General features: G+C 30.3%; 1 protein-coding gene, 1 long non-coding RNA gene and 1 other non-coding gene across 3 annotated transcripts; 1 reads left to right on the forward strand and 2 right to left on the reverse strand.

Moving 5' to 3' along the window:
* Positions 1-1,265: 1,265 nt before the first annotated feature.
* On the reverse strand, positions 1,266-3,301 carry LOC123889947. The gene is made up of 2 exons (XR_006802676.1): positions 2,953-3,301; positions 1,266-1,503 (listed from the first exon to the last, which is right to left on the reverse strand). It is a non-coding gene; the product is annotated as an uncharacterized LOC123889947 (long non-coding RNA).
* A 6,536-nt stretch (positions 3,302-9,837) lies between these two features.
* Positions 9,838-13,288, forward strand: LOC123892974 (uncharacterized protein At5g01610-like). The gene is made up of 3 exons (XM_045942890.1): positions 9,838-9,984; positions 12,029-12,083; positions 12,779-13,288. Exons 1-3 carry the CDS (start codon positions 9,898-9,900, stop codon positions 13,147-13,149), a joined length of 513 nt encoding a protein of 170 aa, XP_045798846.1. The 5' UTR covers positions 9,838-9,897; the 3' UTR covers positions 13,150-13,288.
* A 177-nt stretch (positions 13,289-13,465) lies between these two features.
* Positions 13,466-13,536, reverse strand: TRNAG-GCC. The gene has a single exon. It is a non-coding gene; the product is annotated as a tRNA-Gly (tRNA).
* Positions 13,537-19,477: the final 5,941 nt, after the last annotated feature.

The raw sequence follows: 19,477 nt of genomic DNA on the forward strand, positions 1-19,477 counted from the left end.
ATTTTTGTGGTTGCTCAAAGATGTTATATTATGGGACATATTTCAAGTGTCATACCTCCATCTAAATACACTAGTACACTCTCTATGACAATATATAAGCAAAAGTCACATTTTTAGGTTCATTGTATATTTAATGTATCTGGTCTATATTATAGGACAGATACATTAAATATGTAATGAATCTAAAAAATTAATTTTTGCTTATATATTGTCACGGAGGGATTGTGTAAACTATCTAGTATCATTTAACTCTCTAAATTATTTAAAGGGAGAGGTTGAATTGTGTTCACCGTTTTTAATGTCTTTTTAAAATGGTTAGTTAAAAGTTAATTTCTTTATCAAATCACTTAACTTTTTTTAAACACAAACAAAATAGAGTTGAAGTTAAATTATAAATAATATAAACAAAGTAAAGAGAGAAAGAACAAAAGAGACAACAATTTTTTATATTAGTTCACGAGAATGGGTTCTCTCCATTATTTGAGGAAAATAGTTGAATCTTAACCATTGATTTTTGAGGAGAGAGAAAAGAAAAATAGAAAAAAAGGTGAATTAAAAGGTAGAAATTGAAACAATCAAGGAAAATAAAATTGAGAGAATCTATTCTCCTAGTTCACTATTCTAATTAATTGGTAGTTAGTGTGATCCACCCCATAAGAGTGATTTTGTTCTCTAACCATTGTAGGACTTCCTCAATTATAATTCAACTAATTGCAATTATTAAGATAAGATTATATCTTAGATTGATGCTTCCTAAACGGGAAGACTTCCCGCCTACTGAATCTTCATCCGGATTTTCGTGCCTTCTAATCCTAGAAAGACTTCTTCGCACTTCATTGTCTGGTTAACAAGTTATTACCACTAATAGGCTGGTTACATAATATTTGAGTTTGTATCAATGTGATACAAAGTCATGATCTAAGATTTTAATTCTTCGAATGAGGATTGAAGTCTTTGAACAAGTGTACCAAAATTGTCATAAGTAATAATATTTATATAAGTTCATCTCCAAATGAAAAAAGTAAAACTCTTAGATTAAACCATCTCACCAAACTTATCCTGGTCACCAAATAAAACTCAAACTTTATCTCTTCCATTATTTTTCTTCTCTTTTACAACACTAAATACAAGTTTATTTTTCCTTCTCTTCTCTTTTTATTTATTTATTTTATTTATTTTTTATTTATAGGCAAATGTTGTAACACCCAATACCAATATTTAAATAAATCTAACTATAGAAAATTCTTTTCAAAATACGCAGCGGATAATAAAATTAAAACGACTCGAAGTCGTAGATAAAATATAAAATAGTGGTTTTAGATATTACATACTTCAAAACATTGCTAATTAGCATAAACCTCGCTTAATAAAAATTGTTTTCTAAAATAATACATTTACAATAAAATAAGAATACAAGTACAAGACTCAATAAACCATTCCCCATGTCATAATCAGAGCGGAGCTTCACCGACGACTCGACCACAAACTCATAACCTGAGAAACCTGAACCCCCAACGGTTCAGCAAGTACACAAAACAGAGGGTTAGATAATATAACCATAAATAGTGACTAACATAAGGTATATCAGAAACCTAAATAAAGTCAAACAAATGAATAAATTCATCTCATACAATTATTCAACATGATAAGCACATACCAATATGTATCAGACATTTCAGACATATAACAAATATGTTCAGACAAGTATCAGATATAAAGGTAAACATAACGATGTCAATTACCATTCATCAAGTAAGAATATCACATAATTCTTAATGCAATTAGATGTAATGTCCTCTAGACGTATCTATATGCATGTGGTACCCATCATCATAATTTTGGAAAACTCATTCCAAATGTTTTAGATCATCGTCTCTAAAACAACAGTAAACTAGATCATCGTCTCTAGAATACCCATCAATAGACACAACTTATGAATGCATGAATGTGCATATACCAAACATATGGTTTTATCTCAACTATAACATCGACATAATATGGATAGCATAATCCAAATATTCTAAATCATCGTCTTTAGAATACATCTACTGATGATAAATCATCATCAATAATTCAACATCATAAATCATCACATAATCACACTAATCTTCAATAAGATTTATTCATCAATAATTCATCAATATAATCATAATACATCATCAATAATCAACATCATGATTATCATCATCTATCAACAACCTAGCCATCATCATTAATCAACAACATATTCATTCACAAGACACTAAAGTCACACACCATTCAAGGGTTCATCAATTCCAATTAATTAAGCATACGAAAGTTAATTTAAACTAAAATAATGCCAAAAATATAAGCAACATCATCATCCAAACATAATCTCAGAAAATGGACACCGGAATCGGAATCTACGCGAAAAACTGGACAAGATGGGTTCCGGCTAAATAAGTCAACAAAAGTCAACGATTGGTCAACAGAACAGAGTTGCAGATTAGCGTCGGCCAAGTGCGTCGCAAATGCACTATTCATTCTGCAGAATTCTGCAGAACACGTTTTGACTCGATTTTGGTCCAAATAAGCACTTATAAGCTGCTAATAATCACTTAAAACAGTCTAGAATTCATATTTAAATATTACTACACTTATAGCTTATTTAAAACAACTTAAATCAACATAAATTACTCAAACATAATCATTTTTCATGGATTATTCATCATTTTCATGAATTTATCAACAACCTTCAAATAATCAACAACAACTTACAAAGTACTAATTTTTATCACAGCTTCTCATTTCTAAATCATGAACAAATATGCATAATCACTTATTATAACATAAAGATTCAAAATCTACACATTCCCAAAATCCCATAACATACCCAAAAATGAAAAAGAGATGAGAAGAGTTTGGGCTAGAGAAGAATACTTCTCTCCTCTCCATTAATTCATCTCAAAGATTATAAAACTACCCTCATACCTTAATTAAAGGAAATCCTAGCTTGCTTGAGTTCTCATCCTCTTCCCATCTACTTCCTTCTCTTGGTTCTTTTCTTCTTTCTTTCTTTTCTCCCTTCAAGGCTTTCTCTCATTAACCTTACAATGTTTGGGATTGGTACTATATATTAGGTAGAAAAGGAAAATATGCAGAGAAAGGGTGAAGTAGGTGAAGTAGGGCGGCTACTGTTCTAACAATTTTGGTGAACACACTACTATTCATTCTTATAAATATGGCACTTAAGGTTACTACTCATACACCAATTTGTTTCATTATTCCATTACTCTCAAGTGACTCCAATTGGAGTAAAGCCCAAATGATTTTATTTTTATTCTTCTATTAACTAATTTGGCCCATTAAAAAAAATTATCATCTATCTATTAATTACTCTAATTACTAGCTTAAGTATAAACTCATGAATACCAAAATATTCAATTACGGAAGTTACGCGCCACAATAAATAAATATTCTAATAATAAAAATTGGGATGTTACAAATGTAATGGATGAAAATAGCCGCCACGAATATGCTCCACCCATTCGAACAAAACAATTTATTTATTTTTTATTCAGGAGGCTGAGTTCACATCAACAACTTATTTAAAACTAGTATTTCTACCCGTGCGTTGCACGGGGCAAACTATGCTATGTATACCAATTATATTTTTTAGCTTTTGCGAAACAGTTTATGTAAATAAATAAGTTTTTATGTATGATTTAATTTATTTTTTATTGTAGTTTATGAAAAAAATCTTATAAAGACATAATTTTTGTTAGTGAAAATTTATAAATTAAGTTAAAAATTTATTTATTTACATAAATTATTTTCGTAAACTAAAAAATAAGTCAAATTTAAACGGACCCTTAAGATATTCCAATACAATTATTTAACACTACTTATAAAAAAAGATACATAACCGCCGCAAAATATGGTTACCATCTTTCCGGTCCTAGATCCTTGTGGACACAGTTTTCCTGGTTTTTTTTGTCTATCAAATCTAAAGAATTGATACTCCTATCTTGTAGATAATAAGGGTCCGTTTGTTTTTTTTTTTAAATTAATTGTTATAGTGACTTCTCTTTTTTTTTTTTTTGACAGATATAGTGACTTCTCTTAAAATATCATTTTGTTGCAAATTTTTTGGATCATAAAATTTGAAAAAATATTTAAAATAAGAAGTTTTTAAATGAGTTTTCATAAAAAATTATTTTGAGAGATATATTTTTTTAAAAAAAGTGATTTTTAATAAGCTAAAATCTTTAACATGAACATTTAAGTTACTGAATGTCAAAATCACTATTCTAATTCGTAAAGAATATCATAAAAAATAACTTTTAAAGAAATAACTTTTACTATTTGTAATTAAATTATCATAAAAAATATCTTTAAAGAATATAAAGAAAAAAACACTTTTTTAAAGCTAAAAAAAATTAGATTGGCTTATGAAGTTATAAAGAAAAATGACTTAAATGAAGTGAAAAAATTAGATTGACTTATATATAAAGAAAAGTGCTTCTTTTTGTCAATATGTATACCAAATAAAAAATAAGACGAAGGGTCCGTTTGGCCCTACTTATTTTCTATTTTTTTTCTTCTCCTTAAAAGTAGTAAATAGGTAAAAAATTGTGTTTGACCCAACTTCTCCTTATTTTCTACTTCTTTACTTTATTTCTCTAATTATTTTAAGGAGAAATAGGGTCTAATGCAATTTTGTACTTCTCTATTTCTTTTAAGGAGAAGTAAAAAAGTAGAAAATAAGTAGGCCAAACGGGGCCAAATAAAGAAGCAAGTAGATTGCTTGTTAGGTTGTAATAGATATCACAATTAATTCACTTTTTTTGGAACTCATTATATTAAAATATTCCCTTTTAAAAGTCTGGAAGGAAAAAAAAATGAAACTGCATACACCAATTTTGAGAATTAAATAGAGAAATAATCAACAGCAATGTGAAGATGGCATAATGAGGCGGGATGATGAGAAATAATCAATTTTGAGAATTAATTAGGGTGTGTTTGGTTTGAGAGAAAGAAAATGAGAAGAGAGAAAAACACGGATTTCAATGCATTTATTTGGACTAAAGTAGTCCAAATACATACCCTTAGAGAACTGAAGAGTTTGGGCGGGATGATGGCATAATGTGGTGGCAATGTGTTTTTTTTAATAAATCAAGGATTTGTTGGTTTCACATTGATTCCTTAATGATTATAAGTTTCTTTGTTCCCTTAAAGATATTTCTATTTTTTACATTGGTCATTTCTATTAACTTTTTGCAAAAACTGTCAACTCTTGTTTCATATTGGCCCTTTATCTAGTTTAATAGGTTTTATATTGATCCTAAAATTAACGTTTTTGCAAATAATTAACATAAAGGATCAATGTGACAAACACAGATATTTTTAAGGGATCAAAGAGAAGCATTTAATAATTAAGAGACCAATATGAATTCAAAAAATTATTTAAGGGACCAAAATACTAATTAAACCTTTAAATTAATATTTGATCTCTTATCTTTATTTTATGTTTCAATTTGGTTCATAATGTTACTGATGTCAATTTAAGTTTGTCCTTTTTATTTTGAGTTAATTTCGTCTAACTTAACTTTCTGTTAAATTTTGAGTTTATTTTATCTAAAACTTTCATGTGACACCCTCTCCTAAGTTATCCATGCATACAAATTTGTTAGCTACATGGACGATTTAAACCGAAATTTAACTAAACGGACTAAATCGAAATTCTTTAAACTTAAGGGACCAACTTAAAATAAAAATAAAAGACCAATATATAAAACCCATTAATATTTAATCAAATTGTAAACTAAAATGATCTTAAACATTTGAAAAAAAAATATCGTATAATTTTTTTTTGCACTACCTTGCTTATGGTTTTAATGGCAAAACATTGTTAAAACATTTTGGTTGGAATAGGACAACTAACTCAATAACTCTAATGTTTCCATAAGCCTAGGATATTATCAAGGGAAACACAAAAAAATATTTACTCAGCACCCTTGTATAAACAATTGAAAATAATACTTTGGTTTAGTATAATGGAGTGAGATAAAAATATTTATGAGTTTTGTTTTGAATATAAGAAAAAACAATATTTTATGTTGATTGAATAAAACATATATCTTAGACCATAATTAGAGGGAGTAAAAGTGAAACACGAAAATAAAAAGAACACATGGAAGGGAATGAACAAAAGCAATAAGCAATATTTTGGTTTGTGTTTTTTTTTTTTTGCTCAAAAGTGAAAAAGATCACATCTAGAAGAAAATGAAAAAGGTTATCGCAAAAAAGGATGGACTATGGAGTATTTGAAAATGAATTGGCATTTAATCAGAGCATTAATTATGGTGTAACAAAATTTATGATTATTGGAATTAATATTTGTTTTTTGGTACAGAATTAGCTAGCATTCATTATTAAGTTAGAAATATAAAATGGAAGTGGAAAAGTTATTTCAATATAAATGGGAATTTATTTGGGCGAAAATAATTGTATGAAAATAAAAGTAAAATTACAATTATGCCATTTGTTTAGACGGACAAATTAGGAGGGAAAACTTGATTAGCATGTATTTTGCTTTAATAAATAAAGGATTTAACCATATAAATTAAGTCCTTTGATAAGTTTAAATTATAAGGAACCTAATTATAAAATCCATCCGTTTTGTTTACATATCCAACAAATACCCATTCATGGACTCTATTGTCGAGTTTAACTCTCTTGGAGTCAATCGAAATATAATTCAGCCATTCACAATTCAAAAATAAAAAAAGTTTGTTTGCCTTTTTCTTCACATTATCATAATTTTTGTCCAAACATATTTTATTTACTCAATTTATTTTGATTTTTTGTCCAAAAATAAATATTTAATAAATTGAGTATTTTTTTTGCTTTACAATGAGCTGAGGATCGATCCCAAGACCTATAACATACTACCCAAACCCCTCACCACTAGACCAAACCTAGTGACTTAATAAATTGAGTATTTAATAAAGTACAAAAACTCTTTTCCAAAAAAATAATAAAGTACAAAAACTAGGTGTATTAATTAAGATTTTACAAGACAATTTTAGCAAAAAAAAGTCTTGAAGATTTTAAATGACTTTGTGGGATTGTATTGATTTTAGAAGACTTTTTTGAAAGTCTTTTTACAATCAAGATTCTTAACACATAAATTTGTGAGACTTTATAGCACAGACTTTTAAGATTTCAAATTACTTAGAGCATTCACAATGGAGAAATCCAATTTTAGGTACTTAAGTGGGTCCCGTGTGTACACATCACTCATTTATAATTTTTTAATAATAGTACCTAATAAGCACTCAATCACTCAAACCCAGCATTTCTTAAAAAAAATCTAAATCGGTCCCACAAATAACTCCACATCTCATCAATAACTCTACATCTTTATAAATGGGTCCCACAAATTCTATTAGGTACTACGAGTGAGAGAGTGCTTATTTGAGAAGTGGTACCTATTTGATACTAAAATGTTTTGTGTTCCAATGATAGTACCTAATAAGTACCATGAGTACCTAATAGGTACTCTATCATTGGAGATAGTCTTATAGACTTTTAAGATTTAAATGACTCAATAAATTCAATATAAATATTTTCTAAAATAATAATGAATCAATCAATGAAAAAGAATCATTCCTTAACAAAATCAAACAATCATGAATATCAAATAAATGGATATTAAACAAAAAAAATGTAAAAATCAATAAAAAAAAAAACGAATAAACGTTGAAAAAAAAATTAACAGGTATAATGAAAAAATAACCATTAATCATAAAAAAAAAATTGAATAGTTGCATAATCATTTTTTTTTTGTGAATCATAAAAAAAAATTGAATAGTTGCATAATCATTTTTTTTTGTGGCAAAAAGTTACAAAATTATGTTACAGAATTTTTCAAAGTTGTAAAATTATGTTACAGAAATCATATTACAGATTTTTTAAAGTGGCATATATATATGAACGATGAAGAAAAAACCATATGAATAACCAGTATGGATTGAGATTTCATGAGATTTTAAAAGACTTTTTTATGACAAAAAAATCTTGAAGTATTCAATCAAGACTTTTACAAAAGTTCAATAAATCTTGTGGTATTCAATTAAGATAAACATGATTTTTATTTCAGGGCAACAAAATCCGTTGGTATTCAATTGAGATTTGTTACTACTTTTAAAATGTCTATTGGTATTCAAAATTCTACTGATTTTGATGGATTCTTCTTTGGAATGGATTTTGAGAGACTTTTTAGTTGAAAATATACTTGATAGACTTTTTCAACAATCTCACCAAAAGTCTTCAGTCTTTTTTGAACTCTCAAAGACTTTTTACTTTCATCATCATTGTATCAATTTTCTTCTTCTTCTTTATTACTTTCTCGGTTCATCATCACTGGTTTTCTTATTCTTTTCTTTTTGTTCACTTTTTCAACAATCTCACTAAAAGCTTTGAGACTTTTTCAAACTCTTCAAGACTTTTTACTTTCATCATCATTGTACCAGATCTTCTTCTTCTTCTACTTCTTCTTCATTACCTATCAAATATGTTTTTTTGCAAAAAATATTTTAACAAATTCTACATCTTTTTTACAAACTTTTGATTTATTACAACTTTTTACAGTAAACGAATTTTTTTCGTCACATTCACATCTGCTTCTGTTTCCCATCAATGGTGGTGGTGGTGGTGACCTTTTTATTGGTGATTAGAAACATGTAAAAAAAAATAAGGATTTTTTATTTTTTTGTTTAAATATTTGCATTCCTAAAAAAATATAATTTCTTTTATTAAAATTTATTGATTCTTTTAAAATTTTCCAAATATACAAAAGTTTCCTAATATATAAAGTATTATGAAATTTTGATTGTAAGAAGTCTTTTGAAAATAATATCTCAAAATTCATTTAAATCATGTGTTAAAAATCTTGATTGTAAAAAAGTATTGTAAAAAAAGTCTTTAAAATCTCACAAAATCAATATAGTCCAACAAAATATCTTAAAATCATTAAGACTTTTTTTGCCAAAGTTGTCTCGTAAAATCTCAATCCAATACATCCTCCGTAGCTTATAAAAAGTGAAATCATGAATCAATGAATTATAAAAAAAAAAATCGATTTCCAGCAATAACCAGTGCCTATAGAATGTCATTCAAAGGAAAAATTAATTGTGAATAGATCGTAAGAGAAAGAATTTGGTAATATTCCTGTTCTGCAGAAGATGAAGAGAGAAAAAAAAGTCGTGGAAGATTATAAAAAATCTCATGGGTTGGAGTGAGATTGTTGAATGAATGTTTTGTGTGTATTTTTAACAAAAAAAGTCTGCCAAAATCAATTCCAAAGAAGAATCTATCAAAATCCGCAGACTTTTGAATACCAATAGACATTTTAAAAGTGGTAAGAAATCTCAATTGAATACCAGCAGATTTTGTTGCCGTGAAAAAAAAATCTTAATTGTCTTGATTGTATACCACATAGTTTATTTGACTTTTGTAAAAGTCTTGATTGAATATCACAAGACTTTTGTATCATAAAAAAAACTTTTTAAAATCCTTTAAAATCTCAATTCAATACATACCCTAAAGGTTTTTTTGGGAAAAAAAAACTAAAGGTTTTTTAGGGTACTTTTCAACACTTTTTTTAGTCAACACATTAAAGATTTATTTTTGATGAGACATTAAAGATTTATTATTTATGTGTGTCCATAAGATATTTAATTTGAATTAATTATATGAAACAAAAATAAAATAATTAATTTCATAAGAAAATATTTAAAACGAAGCCACATGAGTCCATAACCAGCCGAAAGATTAGTCAGAATTTACTTATATAGTATTATATTATTATTTATTTTATAAAAAAATTGTTTAATCAGAAGAGAGAAAGGGTGGTGAATCTGGTGTGGCGACATGGATCAGATATTGAACAAGGTCGGATCTTACTGGTTCAGCAAGAAAGCCAACAAGGAGCTTAATTCTGTCGGTGATGATATCAACGTATGTACTTCCTTTTTTCAATCCCTAAAACCCCTTTTGTTTGTTAAATTGTTCACTTCAATTTGTTCTTTTTTGATTATTTGAGTAATTCAATACTATGCAAATGTAATATATTGCTTAAGATTCTTGGTTTCTGTTAGAGGGTAGAAGAATTGTTGATTCTCTAAAATAAAAAGAGTATAATTATTTGATTATTCATGTGAATGAGACACACATAGGCATGTCCTTTTGGGATTCGGATTCCACTATTAACTTCATGATCCAGTTGTTGATCTTGGTCCAGAAATTGATTCCCGCAGTCAAATAGTGACTGCAGGAAGATCTCAACTAATGGCCAATTTACAACTGTCCCTGACGGGATTTGAACTCGGTACCTTGAGGTTACTAGGGTTAACGGTTCATAGGGGAAGTGGGCCCTAGTAATCCAGAGTTCTTAGGTTCTCCTGGAATCAAGACATTGTTCCACCCTGGAACCAAACTCGGGTTCTCCTGAATGATCCGTCATTTGGTGAAGCTCATTAACCACTTAAGCCCAATGACTTGGTTCATTTAAAGATAATTTAGCAAATATGTAATGTGAGCCAACTGATCTCAAGTCTATAGACAAAAGTAATTAACACTTGTAACTGCATGTTTTTCACTACAGTGAATCATTAAATCCGGATATGTATGGATTTTCCTAGGGTACAAACATGTGAATATTAAGTTTCATAGGTGAAAACTTTTTTTAAAATAAATTTTGGTGGAGGATTGTGAAATTCAGATCATTAAGATATTTTGTAGTTTTGGTTGGGTTTAGGAGGGGGAAGAAGGTGTAAATAGGTGGTGTTAGGAGTTTTGTGCATCATGCGAATTTGATGGAACTAACATTGCATCCGATTTTTCGTTGTGTACCATGACGCCATGTGTTTAAGCCTGCCAATTTAGTGGCTTAAACATGTGGAGTATTGGTACATCGATTAAAAATGGGTGATAAAAAACTATTATCATAATGTTGCATGAAGTTGCGTAGCTTTTGGTTTATGTATCAGTAGAGAGGGTTAACCTTTTGAGTCAAACTGTTACCTTGATCATTCTGTTCATGAGTTTGGTAACTGTATAAAATGCATCAAGTGATGCTGGTTACTGTGAGTGACGATATTTATTTTCTTACATTCACAAATGAATTTACCTGTAGCTGATGGTTGATTTATGCTTGTTGAACACTGTGTTCTTTATTTATAAAACCAGTTAGTTTTCCTAGCTCTCTTGTTTTCTCGTAAGAGAGATGTATTAGACATCAATCTCGGAGAAGATCGTATGGACAAATTCAATATTTTTCCCCATTTATTGGTTGTATTTTATTTGGTTTGTAAGAGATATTGTTTATGAATGTGTGAGAAGTGTTCTATACTTGTAAAATATTTTGCTTCTGTTGTAGGATATTAGAATATTATATTGTAAATACAAAATACTAAAAGTGTATATGCAGCTTTGAGATTGTGCGTTATTGACAAATTTTTAATGCATAAGATGTGGTTTTGGTGAATAAAAAGCAGGAAGCCTAGAATAAATGTGAGACTTTAACATTGGATACATGATTATGGTTTAATCCCAACATTGGAAAATCAATCAGATAATTCTATTATAGTGAGGAAGGACATAAAATTAAATCAGAATTAGGCTAAGCAAGTAAAAGTATTTTGTTGGGAATGTACAGAGGAAGGTAAAGAATAAAGATGCTCTGTAACTTTTGTTTATAGATTGATACCATTTATGTAATATTATGTTTCTTGAAACTATGTAACTTGTGTGATTGATAATTGATATCATTTGTGTAAGTTAAGTTTATCTTTTAGTATCAATTTGAGAAAATTTTGCTCAATATGTGGTTCAGTAGAGAGATGTAATTATCTCATTTCATGATTATAATCAGTTTTGGTGCTAACGCCTGACAGACAGTACAAGCAAATATTTCCATTGTACTGTGGCAAATGTCGAAAAAAAGTAGATTTCATTGCTTGATTAATGTTTATATTAACACATTTCCATTGGTTTTTATTAGTCACTGTCAAGCAGCATTGAAGGAGGAACCAAATGGCTGGTCAACAAATTAAAAGGTTCGAATCTCTAATTCTCTATTATATTTCTGTGTTTCTAAATCAGATTACTTTGTTCTATCACTTCTTACTAAAAAATCAGATTAAATACATGTTAACCCTCAATCAGGCTTATTCTACTCACTTCTTACTATAAACATAAACTTACCTTGTTTGTATAAACAATTTAATTCTGTGCTTATCGTATAAATGCTCATATATAAACTATTTCTTCTCATCTTATTGTATAAATGCTGATATGTAAACTATACCTTCTCATGTAAGCTATAAAGGGCCCGTTTGTATTTGGCTTATATTTTAGCTTATGAAAATAGCTTATGCGATTAAATAAACTTTTATGTTAATTCATAAGTTTTCACAGACAAAAATTGTATCTTTATAAGTTGTTTTCTCATAAACTACCTTGAAAAATTTATAATAATACATAAAAGCTTATTTATTTACATAAGTTATTTCGCATAGGCTCAAATGTAAGCCAATCCAAACGGGCAGTCAATTTGGTTTCAGATAAGTTAGCAGAGAGAGCTTATAGAAATAGGCTGAAAAAACTTATAGACATGTCATAAGTTGTTTCCATAAGCTCTTGCAAACAATGTCACACGTACTTATATCAGTTGATAGATTCAAATAAGCCAATCCGAAGTTCCAAACATACTCCAATATTACCCTCTAACATGTAAAGAATCACTTTGCAGGAAAGATGCAAAAGCCATTAACAGAGTTGCTGAAGGAGTATGATCTACCAATAGGACTCTTTCCGCGTGATGCAACAAACTATGAATTCAATGAAGAAACAAGAAAGCTTGTTGTTTACATTCCTCAAGTGTGCGAAGTAGGGTACAGAGATTCATCAGTTTTGCGGTTCACGACCAGTGTTTCTGGTTACTTGGAGAAAGGAAAGCTAGTAGACATAGAGGGTATAAAGACCAAAGTGTTGATGTGGGTGAAAGTCACCGCCATTTCATCTGAGGGACCAAAGCTTCACTTCACTGCTGGTATGAAGAAAACAAGGAAAAGGGAAGCTTATGAGGTTTCTAGAGATGGTGTAATTATAGATAAATTCTAAAGTTATGTTGTATTAATATATTCATTAAGATCCTTTTGTTTATACTAGTAGTTTTTTATAATGTCTGTTCTTGTGGACCATTTTGTTATCCTTTTACATTTGAATGTTTGTGATAATATGGTTGGAAATTGGAATTGAACCTCTCTTTGGTCCTTGTTTATGTTCAAGCTAGTTTCAGTTTTTGCTGTTTATACTTTATGGCTTTCCGTTTGATATATCACAAAGCTATTTTATTTTAAACCATCACAAATTATTTAGTAGTAGAACAGGGGGCATAGATATGCAATGAAAATCTTAAAAAATTGGGAAAAAAAATTGCACCAGCCGGGAATCGAACCCGGGTCTGTACCGTGGCAGGGTACTATTCTACCACTAGACCACTGGTGCTTCTGATGTTTATTTCTTTTTATTGATCCAATTTAAACGAAAAGACTAAAAAATGCCATTCCCCAACAACAATAAGTAAGAATTAAATTGAAATCTACAATCATCAGTAATAATAATGGATTAAAAACTGAATCCTCAATATGAGTATTAGGAGGTGTATTGGATTGGGATTTCATGAGATTTTAAAAGACTTTTTTATGACAAAAAAATCTTGAGGTATTCAATCAAGACTTTTACAAAAGTTCAGTAAATTTTGTGGTATTAAATTAAGACAAACATGCTTTTTTTTCTTTTCAGGGTAACAAAATCCGTTGGTATTCAATTGAGATTTGTTACTACTTTTAAAATGTCTATTGGTATTCAAAAGTGAGTTAGGATCCTCTTCATTTCCAATTCTTTCTATTTCCTCCATTATTATATAGTTTTGGGAATATAAATGCAAAAATGTGACATCAAGTGGGTCCAAATGTCATTTATACACCCCAAAATATTTAAAAACTTTGGTAATGGAAGAAATGGAAAACATAAGAAATGGAGAGGATCTCAACTCTTCAAAAGTCTACTGATTTTGATGGATTCTTTTTTGGAATGTCTATTGCATTCCAAAAAAAAAAATTCTTTTATTAAAATTTATTGATTCTTTTAAAATTTTCCAAATATACAAAAGTTTTCTAATATATAAAGTGTTATGAAATCTTGATTGTAAAAAGTCTTTTGAAAAAAATCTCTCAAAATTCATTCAAATCATGTGTTAAAAATCTTGATTGTAAAAAAATCTTGTAAAAAAAGTCTTTAAAATCTCACAAAATCAATATAGTCCAACAAAATCTCATAAAATCATCAAGATTTTATTTTGCCAAAATTATCTTATAAAATCTCAATCCAATACACTCTCCTTAATGTTGAAGTTACTAACAATTTTTCAGCACAATTTGAAATTTATAAAACAACTTTTATAAATCATTAAATTGTTTGACTTTTAAAATGCAGTATTCAAAAGCAGTGATTAATAAGGAAGCCCTAATTCTTTCCCTTCTTTCTCTGCTTCCGCAACATATAGTGATATAGTGCTTCTTGGTTGATCTTTCTTAGTTTATCAATTAGAGACGGGTGATTTAGAATCAATTTCCCATCTTGTTTGTTTTTTGTTTCTTTTTATTTAAATAAGTGATATCCACATATTTTTTAGTTTTTATTCGAGGTTTTTCTTTTGAGCTTTTTTCTTCTGGTGTTGTTTTAATCCCGTTGTAGTGCGGAGTTTTTGTTTTGATTTTCCATCTTAGTACGATGTTTGTCCCGTCTTTGTACAGTGTTTGTTTTGTTCAGATTTGCGGGTTTTTTCGATCCAAATTCAGTGCAGATTCAATGACTTTAACATCTTCAACGTTGTAGACCCAAATACATGATTATTCCGGACATTTGAAATTTGTCATATCAATTATATGCTTTGTCATAGACAATATGCCGTTTTATGCTATTAACTCGGATGTTGTGAATCTATTTGCAGATTCATCCTTTTTAGTTTTTAACGAAATTGAATATGTAATGATTTTGATTGATGTATTCTTCTATAAATTTGAATGAATGAATATTGTTGTTTTTGAGTAAAAAAAACTTTTAAGGTTCTGTTTCCTTTGTAAATATATTTTTTGTTTTTAATTTTTAAAAAAAATGTGTGTTTTTTATAATAATGAGGGTTTAAAGTTCGAAGAGAAGAATTACACGAAAATTAAACGGAGTTTAGTAGTAATTCCTAAAGTATCGGCTAACAAAAGATCTCAAATTTGAGTAGGAAAAGACTAAAAAATTATGAAAATTGTAATCCAACGAACAACCTAAATTTGTAAACACATATGTACATTGATTTACTTTTCGAAATGAATGAACTACCTTGATATCGCACTCCAAATTCATCAACCTATAAATTTTCTTGATCAAGTCGTATCCCATATGACCCTCACTCTCGGTAATACTCCTTCTGTGATATTTTATAAGTAAAAATTCACTTTCTAGACCAGATTCATTAAATATACAATGAACCTAAAAAGTGATTTTTTTGCTTATAAAATATCACGGAGGGAGTACCGTGAACTACAATAAAGAGGACATTAAGCTCCACTACTCTATATCCCAACATTCTAGTATATAACATCCTCAATAAACACCATCTCACTAAAAGAATTTTATTCCACTTTCAAACCAAAATAAAAATAAAATTAGTTCACTTAATTATTTCACTAACTACAATTAATACAAGAACTTTACTTCACTAATTCCGCATGAAAAGCATTACACTCTCCAATTTTTCGAGAGTATCCCTTGATCCATCTACCATTTGCCTCAGCAGCCCCCCACAACCCAACAAGGTTCATCGTATCTTTTCGAGTTCCATCACAGTTGAACTTAATCCATCATTCTTGCGATCTTTTCCAGTCAATGAAGATTATATCACTCTGTCGTCCGATCTCGGGGTTATGGATGTGACAAACTATCTCTTTTACAGTCTTAAGAGTAATGAATGTTGGGTCAGGCTGCCGTTGAAAATTTTCTTCAAAAATTACTCTATTTCTCCATGACCACAAGCTCCAACATGCCTATGAAAATTGTAATAAAATCCACCTCATAAGTGCCACTAAAGTGGTTGGTTATATTCTTGAAGATCCAATCCCTATAAGATACAAGAAAAAAAATTAAAAATCTGATTTGAAGGCACTAATCTAAGCCATACATGTGTTGCCTTCGAGCAATCTCTTAAACATGGATGACAGCCTCACCCTCAGTTCCGCAATAGCTGCATAAAGGAGAAATATCAATGCCCAATTTACTCCTCCAATGATTAGCGAGAAGACATTCACGAGCAGCCATCCAAATGCAAGTTTAAATTCGGCGAGCGCCTTTCCAAAACCACAAAGCCTTCCACTCTCTTTCAAAAGGTTGATAATGGCCACACTGCAATTTATATGCACTTTGCATAGTGAAATGTCTTGTTGTTTTTCCACCCCACCCTATAGCATCAGGACCATTCAAATCGGTAGACAGGCGCCAGGATAACTAAGATATGATTAGAAATGCTAAAAGGAAGATTCTCCGTAAGAAATTAAGTTATGGTTTCAATCCCCCGTCGGAATCAAGACATCACACACACTAAAAGTTGTGTTAATGACAATTTGGCTCGTATAGTTCTACCATTTAAATCAACACAATTAATATTTTTTGTTAGAAATTGTGCACAATCTAAAGTTAAACAATGCACCCGGTACACTTGTTAAGCATACCAAAAATATAAATAAAATATAAAGTTAATGTTGATAAAAACAACTTTTTACACTTTCAATGCATTGAATGCACAAATTTCAAGACAAAAATTTCTTATTTATGTTTTTAACTAGTGCACATTTTCCATAAGAAATTTTTTATAAGATGGAGAAAATAATTTTTTAGTGGTTTTAGTGTGAGTGATCAAGTATTTATCAGTTACTTTCATAGCATAATAAATCACAATTGTTACTATCGTAACAAAATATAAGTCATTTTAATCATATTACATAAATTAAGAAATTTAATTAATGTTGTATGAAAAAAGAAATTATGAGGTAATTTACCAAATTGTCCTTCATTAATGGTATGAGAAAGATAAATTGAATAATTGAAATAAGATAGAGCAATAAATAGTTAAAGATACTCCCTCCGTCCCATTTTATAAGATCTCATTTGACTAAATGCACTATTCATATGTCTTGTTTTGATCGTATTTTTCTAAAAGTATATAAATATAAGAGTTAGGATCCGTTGACACCAGCTGTCAAAGTTTAATTTGATACCAAATCTCAAACATTTATTTGTTTTAATCCAAAGGTTCACATTCACTCACTTAAAAATCTCACATGATCTCTCATTCTTAAACTCTCAATAGTTTTATGAGTGATTTTTGGTCTTTCCTATCTTTTGTTAGCTAATATGTGTTTTCCTTCTCTGGTTCGCAACAGTTCATGAGTGATAGGATCCGTGGAATTATGCGTTTTACTTCTCAGGTTTACGACCTCTCCCATTGAAGCTTAAGAGCATCACTCGAACTTTGGATCGGTAACTGTACTTGAATTATTTCTATATATCTCAATAAGTTGAATACCATCAAACATTCAACCCTTGATGAGTTGATCCTTATTTCGAGTTCGCCCAACCCCGTTGACGACCAACCACCCATGAAAATCAAATCAACTCGTTGAGTTTAATTGTTAAATCCCTTGCCAGTAATAATGCACATCGTAATTGTTTCTCCAATTTGATTGCTAAATTGATTTTGTTAATTGTTTCTCCAATCTTGATTGTTAAATTGGTTTTGTTCTGGGCCGAGCTTAGAAGCTCGGTACACAAACCAACGAGCTTGTATAATCGAGATGACCCCTAATCGCCGGGCACACCATAGATGCTCGAGATATCAACGGCTACTTCTCCATGGCTCCTGTAACATCTAGACACCGGAATGATGAGCATTAACTGCACATCATGGCTCCTTAGCCGTTTTCCGGCAGCCACTTGATGGCCATTAATGCCATCAAGGGCCTTGGCCCAGCGCTGGGGGCTATATATATGTGACTCCACTTCATTTGCAAGGTACGCATTATTTTAGCCAAGAAAACCTTCACAAACACAAACTGACTTGAGCGTCGGAGTGCCTGCAGGTACACAACCCCCCTCCGCTTCAACAGGGGTCTCAACGCTCTCAACCACCGCAAACGCCGGCGAAGTCGCACTCTTCTGGTCTACGCGATCAGTGTCTGTTCTGGGACGAGCTTAGAAGCTCGGTACACAAACCAACGAGCTTGTATAGTCGAGATGACCCCTAATCGCGGGGCACACCATAGATGCTCGAGATATCAACGGCTACTTCTCCATGGCTCCTGTAACGTCTAGACACCGGAATGATGAGCATTAACTGCACATCATGGCTCCTTAGCCGTTTTCCGGCAGCCACTTGATGGCCATTAATGCCATCAAGGGCCTTGGCCCAGCGCTGGGGGCTATATATATGTGACTCCACTTCATTTGCAAGGTACGCATTATTTTAGCCAAGAAAACCTTCACAAACACAAACTGACTTGAGCGTCGGAGTGCCTGCAGGTACACAACCCCCCTCCGCTTCAACAGGGGTCTCAACGCTCTCAACCACCGCAAACGCCAGCGAAGTCGCACTCTTCTGGTCTACGCGATCAGGTTTTGTCTACTACACTGAAAACACCATCAGCAAAAGTAATGAGAATGAAAAAAAGACAAGAACCACACCGACTGAATCTCAAAGACAAGAAACAGAAAGAGAAAGAGAATCAGATTTTGCAAGTGAAAGCAAGAGAAAGAGTGCGCAATTAGTAAAGACGCTCACCATAAATTATAAACATCAGCCTTTGGATTAAAACAAATAAATGGTTGAGATTTGGTGTCAAAGTAAATTTTGACACCTGGTGTCAACGGATCCTATCTCTAAATATAAATATCATCATATAAGATCTTGTTTGATTTATTTCGACGAGTATTTTCAAAATATCAATTTTCTATATTTTTTACTAATAGACAATTAAATATATTTATAATCAAAGTTATGCATTGGTGTACGGGCAGTGATCAACTAGTTCTTATAATTTGGGACGGAGGGAGTATAATATAAAAAAGAGTTATGTGTTAACATGTGTCCTAAGGACAATTTTTCAATTTATAGAAAATTCTGCATTTAATAATGTAAAAAAGTTTATGCTTACAAGTAAAAATTCACAAGTTTCAAAAAATAATTTCTACATTTACTTTCTTTAACATGTGCCCTAAAGACACATACTTCCTCCGGTCCTTTTTATAAGAAACACTTAGGACAAAAAATTTGGTCCTTTTTTATAAGAAACTTTGACCAATTTTCAAATGTTTTAAATGTTCAATTTCACTTATGCCCTTA

This window comes from Trifolium pratense, linkage group LG6, assembly GCF_020283565.1.
Source record: "Trifolium pratense cultivar HEN17-A07 linkage group LG6, ARS_RC_1.1, whole genome shotgun sequence".
NCBI lineage: Eukaryota > Viridiplantae > Streptophyta > Magnoliopsida > Fabales > Fabaceae > Trifolium > Trifolium pratense.

Excerpts from the sequence above, each read along its gene's own strand:
- LOC123892974 (XM_045942890.1), top strand. The coding sequence starts at position 9,898 with ATGGATCAGATATTGAACAAGGTCGGATCTTACTGGTTCAGCAAGAAA. Across the intron at positions 9,985-12,028 it reads CTGTCGGTGATGATATCAAC|TCACTGTCAAGCAGCATTGA; the intron begins GTATGTACTTCC and ends GGTTTTTATTAG. Across the intron at positions 12,084-12,778 it reads GCTGGTCAACAAATTAAAAG|GAAAGATGCAAAAGCCATTA; the intron begins GTTCGAATCTCT and ends ATCACTTTGCAG.